Source organism: Salarias fasciatus, chromosome 6 (genome assembly GCF_902148845.1).
Source record: "Salarias fasciatus chromosome 6, fSalaFa1.1, whole genome shotgun sequence".
Classification (NCBI taxonomy): Eukaryota; Metazoa; Chordata; class Actinopteri; order Blenniiformes; family Blenniidae; genus Salarias; species Salarias fasciatus.
Window position 1 is genome coordinate 3,934,794 of NC_043750.1, and position 15,966 is coordinate 3,950,759.

The 15,966-nt window shown below is 45.2% G+C and overlaps 1 protein-coding gene across 1 annotated transcript; it reads left to right on the forward strand.

Annotated features, from left to right (window-relative positions):
- Nucleotides 1-7,087: 7,087 nt before the first annotated feature.
- Nucleotides 7,088-15,545, forward strand: gpr108 (G protein-coupled receptor 108). The gene is made up of 18 exons (XM_030094519.1): nt 7,088-7,683; nt 8,580-8,699; nt 9,926-9,976; nt 10,256-10,347; nt 10,425-10,495; nt 10,589-10,800; nt 10,867-10,929; nt 11,010-11,111; nt 11,192-11,325; nt 11,464-11,539; nt 11,628-11,701; nt 11,779-11,896; nt 11,980-12,110; nt 13,252-13,295; nt 13,369-13,418; nt 13,496-13,579; nt 13,662-13,783; nt 13,872-15,545. The coding sequence occupies exons 1-18, from the start codon at nt 7,588-7,590 to the stop codon at nt 13,957-13,959; spliced, it is 1,728 nt and encodes a 575-aa protein (XP_029950379.1). The 5' UTR covers nt 7,088-7,587; the 3' UTR covers nt 13,960-15,545.
- The last annotated feature ends 421 nt before the right edge of the window (nt 15,546-15,966 follow it).

The following is a 15,966-nucleotide window of genomic DNA, read 5'->3' on the forward strand; positions in this document are numbered from 1 at the left end:
CCTCCATGCTCCCTGCTGTGGACTGCAGAGGAGTGAGGACCGGCCCTGCACCACCCCCAGCAGAAACTGTTTTCTAAAGATCCAGTGAGGAGACTGGGGCCCTTAAAGTGTGTGGTTTCCTTTCTTCTCCTCTCAACTCCGGAAGTAGCCTGTGTTCAAAACCGAAAGTACAGTCCTCTGTTGCGTCATTTCTCTCTGAAGGACGCGAGCGAGACGGTGGGTTTTACAGGTTTCTGAACATTTCTTTTTCTTTCAAGATAGAGTTTTTGGTCCTGACTGATGAAATGTGCTGTGGTTAAGTGCGTAAATGTGAACTTGAAGGCGCGCGCGCGGACGCGGATTGAGCGCGCAAGGCGCGGGCGCAGCTGGATGAGCTGCTCTGAACACTCGAACGCACAAAAACTCATCTTTATGAAACTGTAGTAGTATCGATCTAAAGAGCGAACGGGTAATTCTAAGGGAATTATTATTTTCATTATGTATCTATATATATATTTTTTAGAGTGAATTTAATCTACCGGTTTGTGTCGCGAAAAACAAAGTTAAACATTTACTCAGAGTAAAACCGACTGCTGTGGGATTAAATCCAGATGTGACGCATCTGGTAACTTCACGGGGCGTTTCTCACGGTGACAGGCAGAACTTTTGGTGCTGGGGTTTGTTTTTGAGAGGACCGTGTTCTGGTTCCACCAGGAGGCCGAAGCCTCTCTCCTTATCGAGCCTATCTGGGTCACACGCAGCCTCTTCTGTCACCATTAACCCTTTACGGAGTTCTCAACTAAATACCATGGAGTGCAGTAAAACCTGGCTGATTGTTTATGGATAACAAGACAAGAATCTCACTAAGTTTCGAAAAGCCACATGCTTCTTGCTGCTTTTTGGGCTGTGCGGTTTCTGCGTGATTCTCTCAAAACGAAGAAAGCAAAGAAAACTATCTGAAGCTCATATTATTTATTTTTGAGTTATTCGTCCATCCTGTGCAGGGTTGTAGGGCACCTTAGCTCAGCTCACTGTGGACGAGGACAGGATCCACCCTGAACCCTCACCAGTCACAATGACTTCATTCATGTTATTTTCTGATTAAGGCTAAAGTGGCCTGCTGCTTGTTTGTATAGAACTATTCTATGAGTGGAATCTATTTCTACACAATATTTTAAGTGATAACATCATTTTTTGTGTTTTCCTTTCAGAGAGGTTTCACTATTACACAGCAATGTTTTCAAAACTATGTTCATTTACACAGAAACAGCAGAAACACTGAAAATAAGTCAGACTGGTATTACTGGTGATTAAAACCACCGGATCCAGGAGAGTCTGGACTCGTGATGGTCCTTTGTGTACAGAAGAACGATCGACCACGCTGTGGTGTGTCTGCGCAGCAGCAGCATTTCCCCTGAGCGTGTGGAGAAATGTACATTTTCCTTTGCACAACGGTGGAGTCGGAGCGTTTTTCAGAAGTTGTTTTTAGCGCTTTCAGTGACTGAGCACCGTTGTCGTGTAAACAGACACCCTAAATGCAGCTGAGGTTCGCCATTTTACTTTGAAAACATGGACGTTTAAATAAGACCTAATAACTGATATAAGACATTGTTTGAAAATGATGCATTTATGATCAAATCAGCACCTTTACATTTTAAAAGCATGACAAAAAACTCATCTGTAAATACAGTGGAATCGTGATTTTCATGAACGTGAGCCCAGTAAACACAGTGTGTGTTTCCTCTTCCTGTGTCCCAGTGAGCAGACATGGCGGCTGCACTGCTGCTCCTGGAGGCTCTGGACAAGCTGTCGACCAAAGACATGGGGAGGTTCCACTTTCACCTCAAACTGAAGATGGTGGACGGCTGCAAACCAATTACCACGGAGCGCCTGGAGGGCCAAAGTAGAGAAGGAACAGTAGCTGTGATGATTGACCAGTACGGCGACGACTTGGCTGTGAAAGTGACCGATGTGATTCTGGAGAAGATGGCCTTGAACAACATCAGACGTGAACTGACCAGAGCTTATGAAGGTGCAGCAAACTGTGAGTTTCTTTGTTTCATCTGTTTAGTTTGATCCGGGGTCAGAACTCAGTCTGTTTCTCTGTCTGCTCCCCCACAGAGGGTGGATCCGGCGCCCCCTCCTCCTCCTCCTCGTCTGCATCAGCACCTCCTCCTGCTCCAGTCACGATGTCGGCTCAACAAGGAAGTGCGATCATCAATCCGACACTTAACAGCAGCAACGTCGGAACAATGAATATCTACTACAACAAGCCATAAGTATTGCTTTAAAGGCAGCAGGGTCACTTTCAGGGAACAAAACATTTTCATTATCGAAGGGCTCTGTTCATGTTCAGGTACTGTGGAAACTGTTTGATGTGTCAACATGGGAGCAGCCTTCACATCCAGAGGTGCCTTCTTCAATATTCAAATCTTGTCTCTTGGCCATGTAATTTTTTAAAGCTTTTTAATTCCTCTGATTAATATTTTTCAACACTTGACATAGAGAGTAAAAAAAAAATGTCACTGATGTATAAGTTGTATTTCTTTTCCATTCCCTGAGCGAACTACACCGTTGATGATGCTCAGCTCATTTGTTTCTCCAACTTTCAGCCCTGTCTTCCTCTCCTTTTTTTTTTTAACAGTTTCTCTGCTTTTCTGCAGTCCAGCACAAGTTTCTCACACACACTGAAGTCTTTCTTCTGAACGCTGTGATTTCTATAATTTTCTGTCATTCCGGTAGTCTTCCTGTGGTTGTTTTATTGTGCTTGCTGTCTGTCGGACAGGGTTGGGGTTAGGTTGAGATTTTTGTGCTCCTGTCACACAGTGCTCCCCGCTGGCTTGTACCGGTACAGTTTTGATGTTATTGCATCACATGACCAGCTAAACCACTGAAAGAAAGCTTTTTGTAGTTCAGGAAATACAGACTGATATTTTCAGCAGGGTCGATTTTCACTGTTTTGAAGTGTTTACATTATGTTCCATCCATTCCAATCCATCAGAACATTTTCTTTTCTGCTCTCTGAATTTCTCTGCTGGTTTTCTTCCTGTTTCGTCAAGAAACACGGTCGTATTTTACTACACGGTTGTGTTTTAGTTCCTGTTTTAATTTCATTTCAAGAATGTGGATTCAGTTTACAATCATTCTGTTTTGGTTATGACTCAAACTGAAATGTTTTCATTTCTGTTTCATAGTTACTAGAGCAATACTTGACGTCAGGTCTCCCACACACACACACACACACACACACACACACACACACACACACACACACACACACACACACGCCAGCTGTGTTTTGATGCAGCACCAGGAGTAAAAATTCTTTATTTTGGAATAAAGGGAGTGAAGCAATCTGTGTTGTTGTTTTTTGTGTTTTTATATATTGTCATTATGACATTATAACCTAGAAATACAAAACACAAATACCAGGATGAGATCAATACTTTTTTCGACTTTAGTGGTTTGATGTTAGGATCAATACACTGTAAAGACTCTAAATAATGCAAAATATAATTTTGTGAGCAAAATAATAATTATGCTCACAAAAGCTTTATTAAGAGGAGAAAGATGTACAAAATGGCACTTTGCACTATTAACATCAATGCCCACTTTACAGAGCAACGCTAAACATACTCTACGTGGAGGCTTTTTTGTCTAAATGAATCACAGACAAATGTGAAGCCAAAATTAATCTCCTTCAACATACTTGTGATTTTTCTCCAGTGTTATGTTCAAATGTTTGACTGTGAGATCAGATCCTCTCATTCGCAGGGAAACAGAAGCAGTTTTTCTCCAAAAGTTAAAGGTGCATTGAGGAGTTTGCACGTTTTATGCGAAACAGCGCCCCCTGCAGGCCTTGGGCGTAATGCAGCTTAGTGAAAAACTCGTCCCTGTGGCTCGCGTGCACGGAAGAGGGGGACTCCGTCTTCGCTCGTTTAGAAGCGCTCAAGTAAGATTTAAGTTTCTTCTCCCTGGTGGAGTCTGTGTGGAGCTGCAGTGCTAGAAGCCAGTCTGTTCTGACTTCCTGGAAGATCCTGCTCAGTTGTTGCTCACTAAGCATCTGGCGGAGTAATGGCGGACAAAACAAAACCTAACCAGCCGGAGCGCGCATTACGTCATTCCTTTCAAATTCTCCCCAAAAAAACTCTGGAGCCGGACCGGCACTGTGACTTTCAAGTGACAATTTAGCGCTGTTAGAGGTACTTGTAATGAATATGTCAGGGCACATTGTACACATCATTAAAAATGTGTAACATATTTATGGTGGAAAATAAGTATTTTTAAGGTTGTAAAACTCTTTAATGCACCTTTAAAAAAACTCTGAAATCCGTTACGATGTGAGATAAACGTCTGTGTGCTGAATTTCAAAACATGCATTCTAACATAACACTGCATCCAGTCACTGAAATTGAAAACTGCCACAGCTGATTTTTTTAAAGGTTCTGCTCTGAAACGCTGAAAGAATTGCCAATTTTCTCTGCCTGTGGTCATTTTCTCTGTTTAATGTCACATATGATCCCTCTGAATGGAATCACATTGTGATTCCATTCAGAGGGATCATGTGATTATCACATGATTATCATGGTCAAGGTCAAGGTCAAGGTCAAGGTTTATTTATAAAGCACATTTAAGATACAGTAAACACTGGCCAAAATGCTGTACATAGTGAAAAAGAACCAAAATAAAAAGAACAACAGAAAAAGTACATTTAAGGAATTAAGGTGCAAAAAATGTCTGGCTCAGCTCGCCAGTGCAAATAAATGAGTTTTTAAAAGCAATTTAAAACACTCAGTGGTTGGAGCTGAACGAATGCTCAGTGGGAGCTCGTTCCAAACTTTAAGTGCAGCAAGTGCAAAGGCTCTGTCACCTCTGGTTCGAGGGCAAGCTAACAACAGCTGGTCACATGACCGCCGAGCTCTCACAGGAGCGTACAAACACAACACTTCTGACAAATATTCAGGAGCCAGACCATTCAAACATTTAAACACATACAATAAAATCTTAAAATGAACTCTGAAAGACACAGGGAGTCAATGAAGAGATTTCAGCACAGGAGTGATGTGATCAAAGCGCCTTTTCCCTGTCAGGAGGCGAGCAGCCGCATTCTGGACCAGCTGTAAGCGACGAATGGAAGAAGCATCTAGACCATAGTACAATGAGTTACAATTATCTAGACATGTCGTGATTAGCGTGTGAAATATTTTTTCCAGCTGCTCCGAGGCGATGTAAGATTTTACTTTTGCGATCAGACGCAGCTGAAAGAAACTTGCTTTAACCACCGAACTGATTTGCCTGTCTAATTTAAAAGAGCTGTCAATCATGACACCAGGGTTGTGAGGAACATCAAATGTAACTGTGGGGTCAGGTTTTCCAAACACAATTACCTCAGTTTTATTCTCATTTAGGTTCAGAAAATTGGATTTCAGCCAAACTTTAATTTCATTTATACAATTTTGTAGAGACTGGAGCGAGGCTTTGGACGTGAGTGGTATGTATATCTGAATATCATCAGCAAAGCAATGAGAGGAAACCTGACATTTCCTGAAAATTGAGCCAAGAGGCAGCATATATAAAGAAAACAAAGTTGGGCCTAATATGGAGTCCTGGGGTGCTCCACATGTAAGGCATGCTTTGGATTATAAAAAGGATCCAATATTCACAGAAAAATGCCTCCCGAAAAGATAGGACCTGAACCATTCTAACGCAGTGTCTTTGATACCAACTAGAGAATCTAGTCGTGATAATAAAATCTCATGATCCACAGTATCAAATGCTGCAGTGAGATCTAAAGGCACCAAAACAGCAGGACGACCAGAGTCCATTGTTAAAAGTAAATCATTAAAAATGTTCAACAGTGCAGTTTCAGTGCTGTGACAAGATTTAAAACCAGATTGAAATTTCTCAGCTATTTTGTTAAAATCCAAGTGACACTGAAGTTGGGATAAGACAACTTTTTCTAGAACTTTTGATAAAAAAGGCAGCTTAGAGTTTGGCCTATGGTTTGATAGCTCTGGAGGATCCAAGCTGTGCTTTTTTTAAAAGGGGCTGAACAACAGCATGCTGGAAAAGCTCAGGAACACAGCCTGAGTGAAGTGTTGATCAACTTCAAGATGTACGGACCAACAGAATCAACAACAGATTTTAAAAGTTTTGATGGGAGGCTGTCAAAAAGACACGCAGAAGCTTTTAGGCTTTGGACCACTTCGGTAAGTTCAGGCTAAGAAACTGGCTCAAAATGACTGAAATTCACAAGGTCACTGCGGCACCCAACAGTAACAGCAACAGAACCAGTAAACATACACTGAGACCGGATGTTCACAATCTTTTCAGTAAAGAATGAGCAGAACTTTTCGGACAACATAGTGCTTGGAACAACATCATTTGTCACAACGGGGTTAACAAGTCCATTTAAAACATCAAACAGCACTTGAGGCCTGTGTAAATTGTTTGATACAATATTACACATGAATTCTGATTTAGCCGCTTTTACAGCTTGCTAATATTCTGGAAGACAATTTCTTAGTATTTCCAGAGAGATGTGAAGCTTGTCTTTTTTCCACTTTCTCTCAGCCTGACGGCATTTGTGTGATTATAACAATAATAAAACCATTTCGTGCTGAAATCAAAACATCTACGATTTGAATGGTGATTGGTCAGTGGAATGAGATTTTCCATATGATTTTAGTAATTAATGACAAAGCTTTTGTTAGGATGTTCCAAGGGTGAAAACTGAACTACTGAAAATAAACCACTGATAATTCTAATACAGTACTGCCTTTGAATCGGTTCTGCTGTGAAAACGTCGATATTGACACTGTGGTGAGTGTTTTTAGATAAGCATGTTTTTGTTCGGTTTGTGTTCAGACAACAATGAATTAAAATGTAGATTTTTTTTCATATTTTATTGCGTGATTAAATATTTACCTTTTGTGTTTCTTGTATATTTTTCATCTCAAATTAACTTCTTTTTTTTTGCAGAATGACAAAGAATGCAATTTTGTGATTTTAATTAGTATATTAAATTAAATTACAGCGCACAGCTGGTTTCATCCAACGTGGAGCAGTCCGCCCACGTGACCAACCGGAAGTGACGCACCACGTGACCGGTTGTGGGTCGTGTTGTTCCAGCTGCAGGCAGAACAGGCTTGATTTGTTCACTGCAGAATAACAAAAGACTTTGGATTATTCGCGTGGAGGAGTTCTGGAGCTCGGGTTTCCCTCGGAGCGCTGCGGCGTCCTCGCTTTGCCCGGTGTTACGGCGGTAGTCGTGCCCTCGCTGACGCCCCCAGCCGGTGTTACGGATGTTTCGGTCTCTGACGCTGACGTCCGCTCATTGCTGAATATTTTGACTCCGGACCAGGAAGTGGGAGCTTCACGTCCAGCTAGCCGTCGCCTTCCGCGATGAGAGCGCAGAAGACCCGGAAAACTTAACCTCCACGGTCCAGACTTGGCTGTAAACCTCTTAACGTGGGCGCGGATGCTCTGAACCGAAGGTTCGAAGCCGCTGTGCGAGGCCGCGTGCGCTGTTGAGACTTGGTGCTCGTCCATCTGGCAGGATCGTCGCGCGCTAGCATTTAGCTGGTAGTTCCCGTTAGCAGGTCGGCGATGGCCGAGGCACACGGAGCCTGTTTGGTGACCGGCTTTCTCCTCACGCTGCTGCTGACCGGGGGCGAAGCGAGGATACACAAGCTCACCCTGACGGTAAGTCCCCGCTCCGGAGCCGCGGTTAGCCGAGCTAGCTCCGGCGGCTAACGGCGGACGGTGTCGCCCTCCCCCGGGCAGAGCCGAGCCGAGCCGAGCTGCAGTTAGCCTCAGAGGCTGGATGGCTGATCCGAGCATCATGCAGGTGGTTGTTTGTGACATTTCGGCAGCTGTTCAGTGCAGGACAGCGGTGTCTGGAGCCGCTCTGCAGTGTCCTCAAGATGATGTCGAGATTAGCATCTTAAACACAGACAGCAGCTCCTCACAGGTTGACAGATGTGGCTCCTAAATGATTCATTACATTGTCAACAAATAGGTGCCTCGCCTGTCCAACTTACTTATATATAAATCTATACAAATAAAAGATTTCCATTCAACGTGGGCAGACTTATTTGCTTTCTATGCTAACTGTGTGTGTGTGTGTGTGTGTGTGTGTGTGTGTGTGTGTGTGTGCGCGCGCTCACCCGCCCGCGTGCGTGTGAGGAAGAGAGAGCTAGAGATGCCTGGAGAGAAATTAACTGAAAAAAAACTAGGACGACCACTACTAAATATACGAAATAGTTTATATCTGTTAAAAGTAAAAAAAAAAAAAAAAAACCACAAAAACTTATATTTGCTAAAACTTAAATACATGAGCTGTAATAAATGTTTCGTTTTTAATTGTCATGACTTCTTGAATTACCATTTGGTTAATGTAGAAAAGCTACATATACATGCTTGTTTCACAGATGAGCTTGTATTGCACTTCCAGACTAACTGTAATGATTGTGACAGTGGAAAAACCGTTGATTAGTCATAAAGCCTGCAGTGGAGGACAACACCTCCAGGAGGATCTCTGTTGATCTTTAGCCATATTAACGTAGCTCCACCTGTTTTTTCTTTTTTATTCCTCTCAGAATGAAACTCGCTTCGCTGTGGACCTCAACAACTTTGGTTTCTACGCTAACGGGACTCTCAATGTCACACTGTCTCACCTCCGAGTCCCAGATGGGCAGGTGGACTACAGCACGCACCCGGTAAGAAGGGCTGGTCCTCTCTCTGCTGACTGCTTCACACAGCCACAAGACTTCTTTTAATCTGCTTTTGGGGGAATCAAGAGCTTTGTAACTGGGGAGGCGGAGGCCCAGGCTGAAAATCTGTAGGCAAATGTAACTCAGTCTGACCTCCAGTGGGCCGAGCCGGTAAACCGTATTCTCTCACTCTCCACCTTTGATTTAGAGCACAGCGTCTTCTGAAATTCTACACTGTTTTTTACATGTATTCCACATCACAGCCCATCTCGTCTGTCTGTCTGTTCGTGGCGGCAGTGTAGCGAGAGAAGAAGCCTTGCCATCTCTGTTCACGATCTGAAATGTTTGCCACAGTGTTTCTCTTCACGGTTATACTGTGGAGAGAGACATTTCACAGACTCCCCCTCACATTATGAGTTTGTTGCTAATGTAGGTGGCTAGCTTTCACCTCAGTGTTATTATGCATTAGGGTATTATTTTAAGTTCAGTAAAGTCTCTCTTGACTATTAACTGTATAACTCCCAAATTAGGACCAGAAGTTCAAAACTTTATCACAACTTGATGTGGGATGTTTCCACAGACCGATTTGGACCCTGTGGCTGGCCCAAGTTGGCCTGCATGCCATATGTTTACCACCCATTAATGAGGCAGTTTCTTTAGCAGGAATATTGTTCTCTCAGGGTGAACACCAGCGGAGTCGAACACAGCAGCCACGTGCAGCCTCATCTCAGTGTTGAGAAAGCTGGACTGGAAAAGCAGCGTCATCATCACCTTTTTATAGGTCTGCAGAAAAAAACATGGAAATGAATGAAAAAACTAAACTGCTAAAATCTGTGTGGCTCACAGAAGCACTGCAGCCCAGCTTGTTGCTGTTTTGCAGCGAAGACGTAATCATTGTTCTAGATGCGAGTTAAACTGGTTCCGTGTCTGTGACGTGCACTTTGGCACCTGCAGAGTTCAGAGAGTTTTTTTTCCTGCTTGTTTTTAATTGTAGTCATTTGAACAGCTCAGTCTGCAAACGATCGGCTGAAGGTCTGAGCGAGCTGCTCGCCGTCTGACCTCATGACGCCGCAAACCCGATAATCCGAGCCTGCTGGGTCTTCGTGTAATGAGCAGGGAACGAAGCGAGGGCGAGCCTCCAGTGTCGGGAAGACGTGCTCTTCGTGTGGATGTCGCCGCTGGAGGCGTTTTCCTGTCTTGAACTCACTGACTGGTCACTTCTCCTCCTCCAGGTTGGGTTCAGCCTGTCGAGGTCACGTGTTAATGGAGTCCTGTCCTACACCGTGAGTACAAGAAGTCATCAACTTCTGTGTCAACATTACAAGTATTGATTTTTATTTATTTTTTAAACCAGTCAGTCGATTCCTCCTGTAATTCCTGACCTCATTTCCTTGGGAAGTCCCGCTTGTTTAGCCTCTAAGAAAGGGTGCGAACGCCTGTCAGTTCCCAGACGATTGTAGGAAATTGATTATTATGTTTATCTTTAATTTTGACAACTGGCATTGCAGCTGCAGTGCAGATTGTGAAAATGTGACGAATTGACTGATTTTCAATCTCTCCAGGCGGAGGAGACGGACACATGCCCGCTCACGCTCGCAAAGTCCAACAACGACGAGCCTCTCATCCTTTTCATCATCGATATCAAGAACCTCAGGTACGCTGTGCACGTCAAAGCTGCGGCATTCAGAGTGGACTGACGTGCACTGACTGTAAAAACGTGTTTCTTTGAAGTGTCAACGTGACGACGATGGGAATCCAAGACAACATCCTCATATCAAAGCCGAAGGCCGAGGTCACGAAAGGTCAGTGGCTCAGTTTAACCGCCTTATGAAATCAACACCGCCTTTTTTTTAAATTTATTTATTTTTAGCAAAATGTTTGTTTTTGTTTTGCAGTGCAGAGAAAAGCCAGGGACGCTCCTGATAACGCTGCTGTAGCTCAACCAGCAGACACTGGGGAGCAAACTGCCATAAAGCCAGAAGACGAGTCAAAAGAAATCCCAAAGAGCAACGAGGAGTCTGCCGTCCAGAAGAAGGACGACGGTCAGCCGGAAGAAAAGCCGAACCACGAGGCCGAAGCCAAGGCTGAAACAAGAACCGAATACAACGTAAGAGCTGTCCCAGCTTGTCTTTCTGTTCCCGGGAATCCTTTTCTAACCTGCGTTTTCTCGTAGCTGAGCCTGCCCATGCAGCCCACGCTGGCTCTGGAGGTCAATCAGAGCTTCTACGGCTTCAGCGTGAGTACACCGGCCTCACAGCCGCCGTCTGTCCGCCGTCTCTCCGTCCTCACGCCGCCTGTCACGCCCTCTCTCCGCAGTTCCTCATGAAGGTGGGCCCCAAGGCCGAGGGCCTGTACAGCCTCAAGTTCCACTACTGCAGGAACAGGATGCCTGGACCCAAGCAGCCCTACTCCTTCACTGTGAGCCGACCGTGTGTGTGTCTGCACTCTGAGTTGTGTCTCTGTGTGTGTTTTAACTTGTGTGTGTGTGTGGCCTCCAGGTGGAAGTGACAGAGAAGAATCCGGGCGGCTTCCTGTCGGCGGCTGAAATCCCTCTGTCGCGGCTCTACATCTGCATGGCCGGCGTGTTCTTCACGGCGGCGCTGGTCTGGGTCTACACACTCATGAAGCACAGGTACACAGGGACCGGTCCAGGAATGCCCCCGTCTCCGAGCGTCGGCAGTCTCCTGTCACTTTACAGAGGGAAGCCCAGCGGTTCCTCGTGAGCCGGCAGAGGACCTGGTCATGTGTTTGATCTCCTGTTTCCTCCCAGGTACAGCGTGTTTAAGATCCACTGGCTGATGGCCGCTCTGGCGTTCACCAAGTCCATCTCGCTGGTTTTCCACAGCGTAAGACGGCGTTCCTCACGGCGAGTCTGTTTTCCGAGTGTTTCTTTCCTGTCCGGCCGCCTCATCTCGTCCTTCTGTTGTCCTGCAGATCAACTATCACTTCATCAACACGGAGGGCCATCCCATCGAGGGCTGGGCCGTCATGTACTACATAACACACCTGTAAGTACAGCCGATTGGCCGGAGCACGTCTCTCCTGCCTCGCTTCTGAGCGCGCTCCTCTTCTGGCGCCTCCCCAGGCTGAAGGGCGCCCTGCTGTTCATCACGCTGGCTCTGATCGGCACCGGCTGGGCCTTCGTCAAATACATCCTGTCCGACAAGGAGAAGAAGATCTTCATGATCGTCATTCCTCTGCAGGTACGGACTGGGAGTGTGAGTGTGTGTGTGTGTGTGTGCTTGTTTGCTTGCAGCAGGATTCTCACCCTCCTATCGTCCTCCAGGTCTTGGCGAACGTGGCCTACATCATCATCGAGTCCACGGAAGAGGGCTCCAGCGAGTACTATCTGTGGAAGGAGATCCTGTTCCTGGTCGACCTCATCTGCTGCGGAGCCATCCTGTTCCCCGTTGTCTGGTCAGTGTGTGTGTGTGTGTGTGTGTGTGTGTGTGTGTGGTCACACTTTCCATTTTAAACAGTCAATGTGATGATTAAATAAAAGAAACATTTATCTTCAAGCTCATAGAAGTTCACTATGGGGCTTCGCTGAAAGCTTTTTCTCGGAGTTTATCAAAAATATTCTGCATTTTTGAATGTATTTCGTTGACTTTATACCTTCAGGTACTCCGGGCCAGAGCGTATCCGAGTTATTTATCTCATTAAACCCTTCTCGGTGCTACTAAAACATTAAAACGATGCTTTATTTTCTTAAAATTGCTGTAAAGCGTAGCTCAAATGCCACGGCTCACAAGTAGAGCATTTTTAAAGAATTTGAGGCTGTGACTCACTTTTCATGATTTGTGTGAAGGAAAATAAATCCTTTCACCTTTTTCAGATAAATGAATCAGAAGTTTGAAGTATTTAGAAGGATCGGGGCAAATTTTTTGAGGACTTTTGAGTTCTCCTTTAAAAACTCCCTGTTTCACATGTCGTTTATGTGAAAACGAGGCACAACAGACTGCTTGTTGTCCTCAAGGGTTCAGTAGAGGAGGAAAAATCTCATATAATTGATAATGACTTAAAAATATGACCAGAGGAAAGAAACTCATGCCAAACGACTGACAATGTAGTGTTGTTTAAAACGATGTGAACGCCAGTAAATGCTATTTATATATGGTAAAAATCCTTTTAATATTGTAAAACTCTACAATTGCTACTGTTTCCAGCTTATTTTTCACTGGGTTTTTGGAAAAAGAAAAGATGCCTATTGAGAATCAGATTCCACACGTAGCTTAGTCATATAAAAAAAAAAAACATTTAATAGCACACATGTCTGAACACGATGCTTAATTCATGTGTTTTGACACAAACTGGCAGAAAGACGTGATTTACAAAGGCAAATGAGGAAAAAATTGTGAACTATTTGAGATAATCATCTTTTCTTGACTTTTGATTTATCAAAATGAAGGAAGTTGTTTTTTAAAGGTGGTAAATCCTGAACTTCACCCTCAGATTGATTTCTTCAGAGAGAGTTTTGTTTCCTTTGGCTCAGTTGAGCTTGCAGCCATCCTGACAGTGAAACGCAAGTTTAAATCTGCGAACTGGTTTCTGTCTGCAGGTCGATCCGTCACCTACAGGAAGCTTCCAGCACCGACGGTAAAGGTGAGGAAGGAGATCAAAGCTTTTCCAGGTCTCAGTTTGGCTTTCTCTCTTTTTAATGCGGTTTGTGTTTCAGCCGCCATGAATCTGGAGAAGCTGAAGCTCTTCCGGCATTACTACGTGATGGTAAGACGCAGCCTTAGAGCGTCTTCGTATCGGCCTCTTCCTCTTCCGGTTCTACCCGTTTCCTCCTTCCTTCACAGATCGTGTGCTACATCTACTTCACGAGGATCATCGCCATCCTGCTGAAGATCACCATGCCGTTCCAGTGGCAGTGGTGCTACGAGGTGAGATCAGGTCGTCCCTTTCAAAATAAAAGTCTTGTGCGGAAGCCGCGGCGCGCCGACTCACCTCCTCCTGCCCCCTCAGTTCCTGGTGGAGGTTTCCACTCTCATCTTCTTCGTGTTGACGGGCTACAAGTTCCGGCCGGCGTCCAACAACCCGTACCTGCAGCTGCCGCAGGACGAGGACGACGTGGAGGCGGACGAAGTGTGAGTGGACGCCTTTTGGTTTATGACGAGCTTTAGAGTTTGTGTAATGATTTTCTGTGTGTGTGTGTGTGTGTGTGTGTGTGTTTAGTGTGACCGAGTCGGGAGCGATGGAGGGCATCTCCAAAGTGAAGAAGACGTCAAACGGACGCGAGCGCCAGAAAGAGTCCACCTTGTGAGCGGGACGCTGCATTCCTGAGAGAGATCAACTAAAGCTCCCCTCCCCCTCCCCCCTGACCCCCCCTGACCCCTGACCCCCGCCACGCGGCCAGCTGGTGTACCGGGAGCACACAGGACCGAGGCCTCCCCAGACCCAGCGGCCGCGCTCCCGGTTGAAACTCTTTGAAGTGGATGCAGTGGACACGCCCACTGTCTGGCTATGCAACAAAAAAAATAAAAGAAAGAAAAAAGGAGAAAAAAAAAACGGCTACAAAAAAAAAGAGAAAAGTGACTTTTTGGACGCTCTGTTTCCGTGGAGCGGCTGAAACGACTCCTCCCTCATGAAGTGGAGCTCAGACGTTCTTTATAGTTTTCATCTCTCTTTCTCCAAAGATAACGATGGTTTTAGAGGAAGACGTTGCTTTCGGGTGTGTTTCTTTCCGCCGGCCTCTCCGCTCTACCTTTCGGTGTGATGTTTAGTACACAGGTGTGTGTGTGAACGTGAGGCAACGCGACATTTTTTTAGAAGAGATTTCCCCGCCCTTTGGAGACAAAAGCCCGCACTCAGGTAAAAAGGCTAATCGGTGTAATTTGAATCTGCAGTTCAGGGGCGGTAACATCCCACCAGTCAACGATGCAGCTTCTCACACACACACACACACACACACACACACACACACACACACACACACACACACACTCTACTGTGTGTGCTACTTCTTGCTTTGATTTGTAGACTGAAACCTGAGGGTGTGAGAGGTTGCGGCCTCCAGTATATCGACTTCCTGTTCTGTTTCAGTATTATGGTTTGTGTCGGGGAGCCCGGCGTCCCTCCTGGTCCCTCACTGGGGCCACTGCTGTAATTTAGTGCTTTGATGGTTGTGGCTGCCCCGGCGGTGACATTTGGAGCTCTTCATGAATGAACAGGTTTTCTGAAGCAGTCCGAGCAGCGGCCCCCATTTTGACGGCCTTGTTCTTATTCTCTCTTTTTTTTTTTTTTTTAAAATTTCCCTCCTTTTTGGCGTCGCAGTGCTGATCAGGGCGGAGAAGTGACCTAACATTATTTTACAATCTGCCTGCTTTTCGATCACTTTTGTTTTTTGCTCTTGATGTGAAGCTTATTTTAATAATTATTGACGGATTATCATGTCATGGAAGGTCATCTAGGTGTGCAGCCAATTATTTGTAAATAATTTAAGACTGTTGCTACAAAAAGGAGGCACAGAATACTTTCATAAAGGCAAATCAGCATAAAGGCTTTATAGAGTGTCTTTTTTTTTCTTACGTTTTCGACCCAGGTTTGGTTTCAGTGAGATATTTTCGACTCCTTTTTTGTAGACGGACGTTTGAGGGAAGACTCTTGCGATCGGGCCGCCCCGGCTCCTGTTTCAGGGATGACCGAGCCGTGCCGTGTTTACAGGCGGGTGGCGTGTCTCCAGACTGCGTGCGGAGGGAGGGTGGTGGAGGCGGCGAGCCGCCGGTGACCTTTCACCTCACCTCACCTCACCTGGGCTCGGCGGACAGGGTCTTCTCCATGTTGACGGAGGTTTTGGCTGTTTTGATGTCTGTGTGAACTGTCACAATAAAGCGGAGTTCTGGAAAGATTTCAGCTGGATGCATGTGTTTCTTCACTTCACCTCCTAAAAGGACTTCCAGAAGATTTAATCAGCTGCGCTTTCACTCAGATTAGGGGGATTTAGGATCCTCTACTTGTCACTTCATCACATCATTTGTTTGCTTCAGTTCTGCTTTAAATTCAACGAAGTGTTCAATGCAGTAAATGCATAACGATGTTGATCTGAATGGGAAGTAGTGAAACGTTACAGCAGCGTCATTTCATAATCTGTGGTCGACAGAAGTTAAATATAGAGGAAGTAACTGATAAAAGCTGAGTGAATTCTCTCCTTCAAGGTTTGATGTTCTTCCTGATCACTTTTGAAGTGTGTATTACACAGAATCATGAAAAGAAAGCCGACCCACCTGTTTTCAGGTCAGGACCGCTGTCTGGTCACTTTAATCACCACCAG

Coding starts and splice junctions, on each gene's coding strand:
- gpr108 (XM_030094519.1), top strand. CDS start 7,588: ATGGCCGAGGCACACGGAGCCTGTTTGGTGACCGGCTTTCTCCTCACG. Junction 10,496..10,588: donor GAAGGCCGAGGTCACGAAAG/GTCAGTGGCTCA, acceptor TTTGTTTTGCAG/TGCAGAGAAAAGCCAGGGAC. Junction 12,111..13,251: donor ATCCTGTTCCCCGTTGTCTG/GTCAGTGTGTGT, acceptor TTCTGTCTGCAG/GTCGATCCGTCACCTACAGG.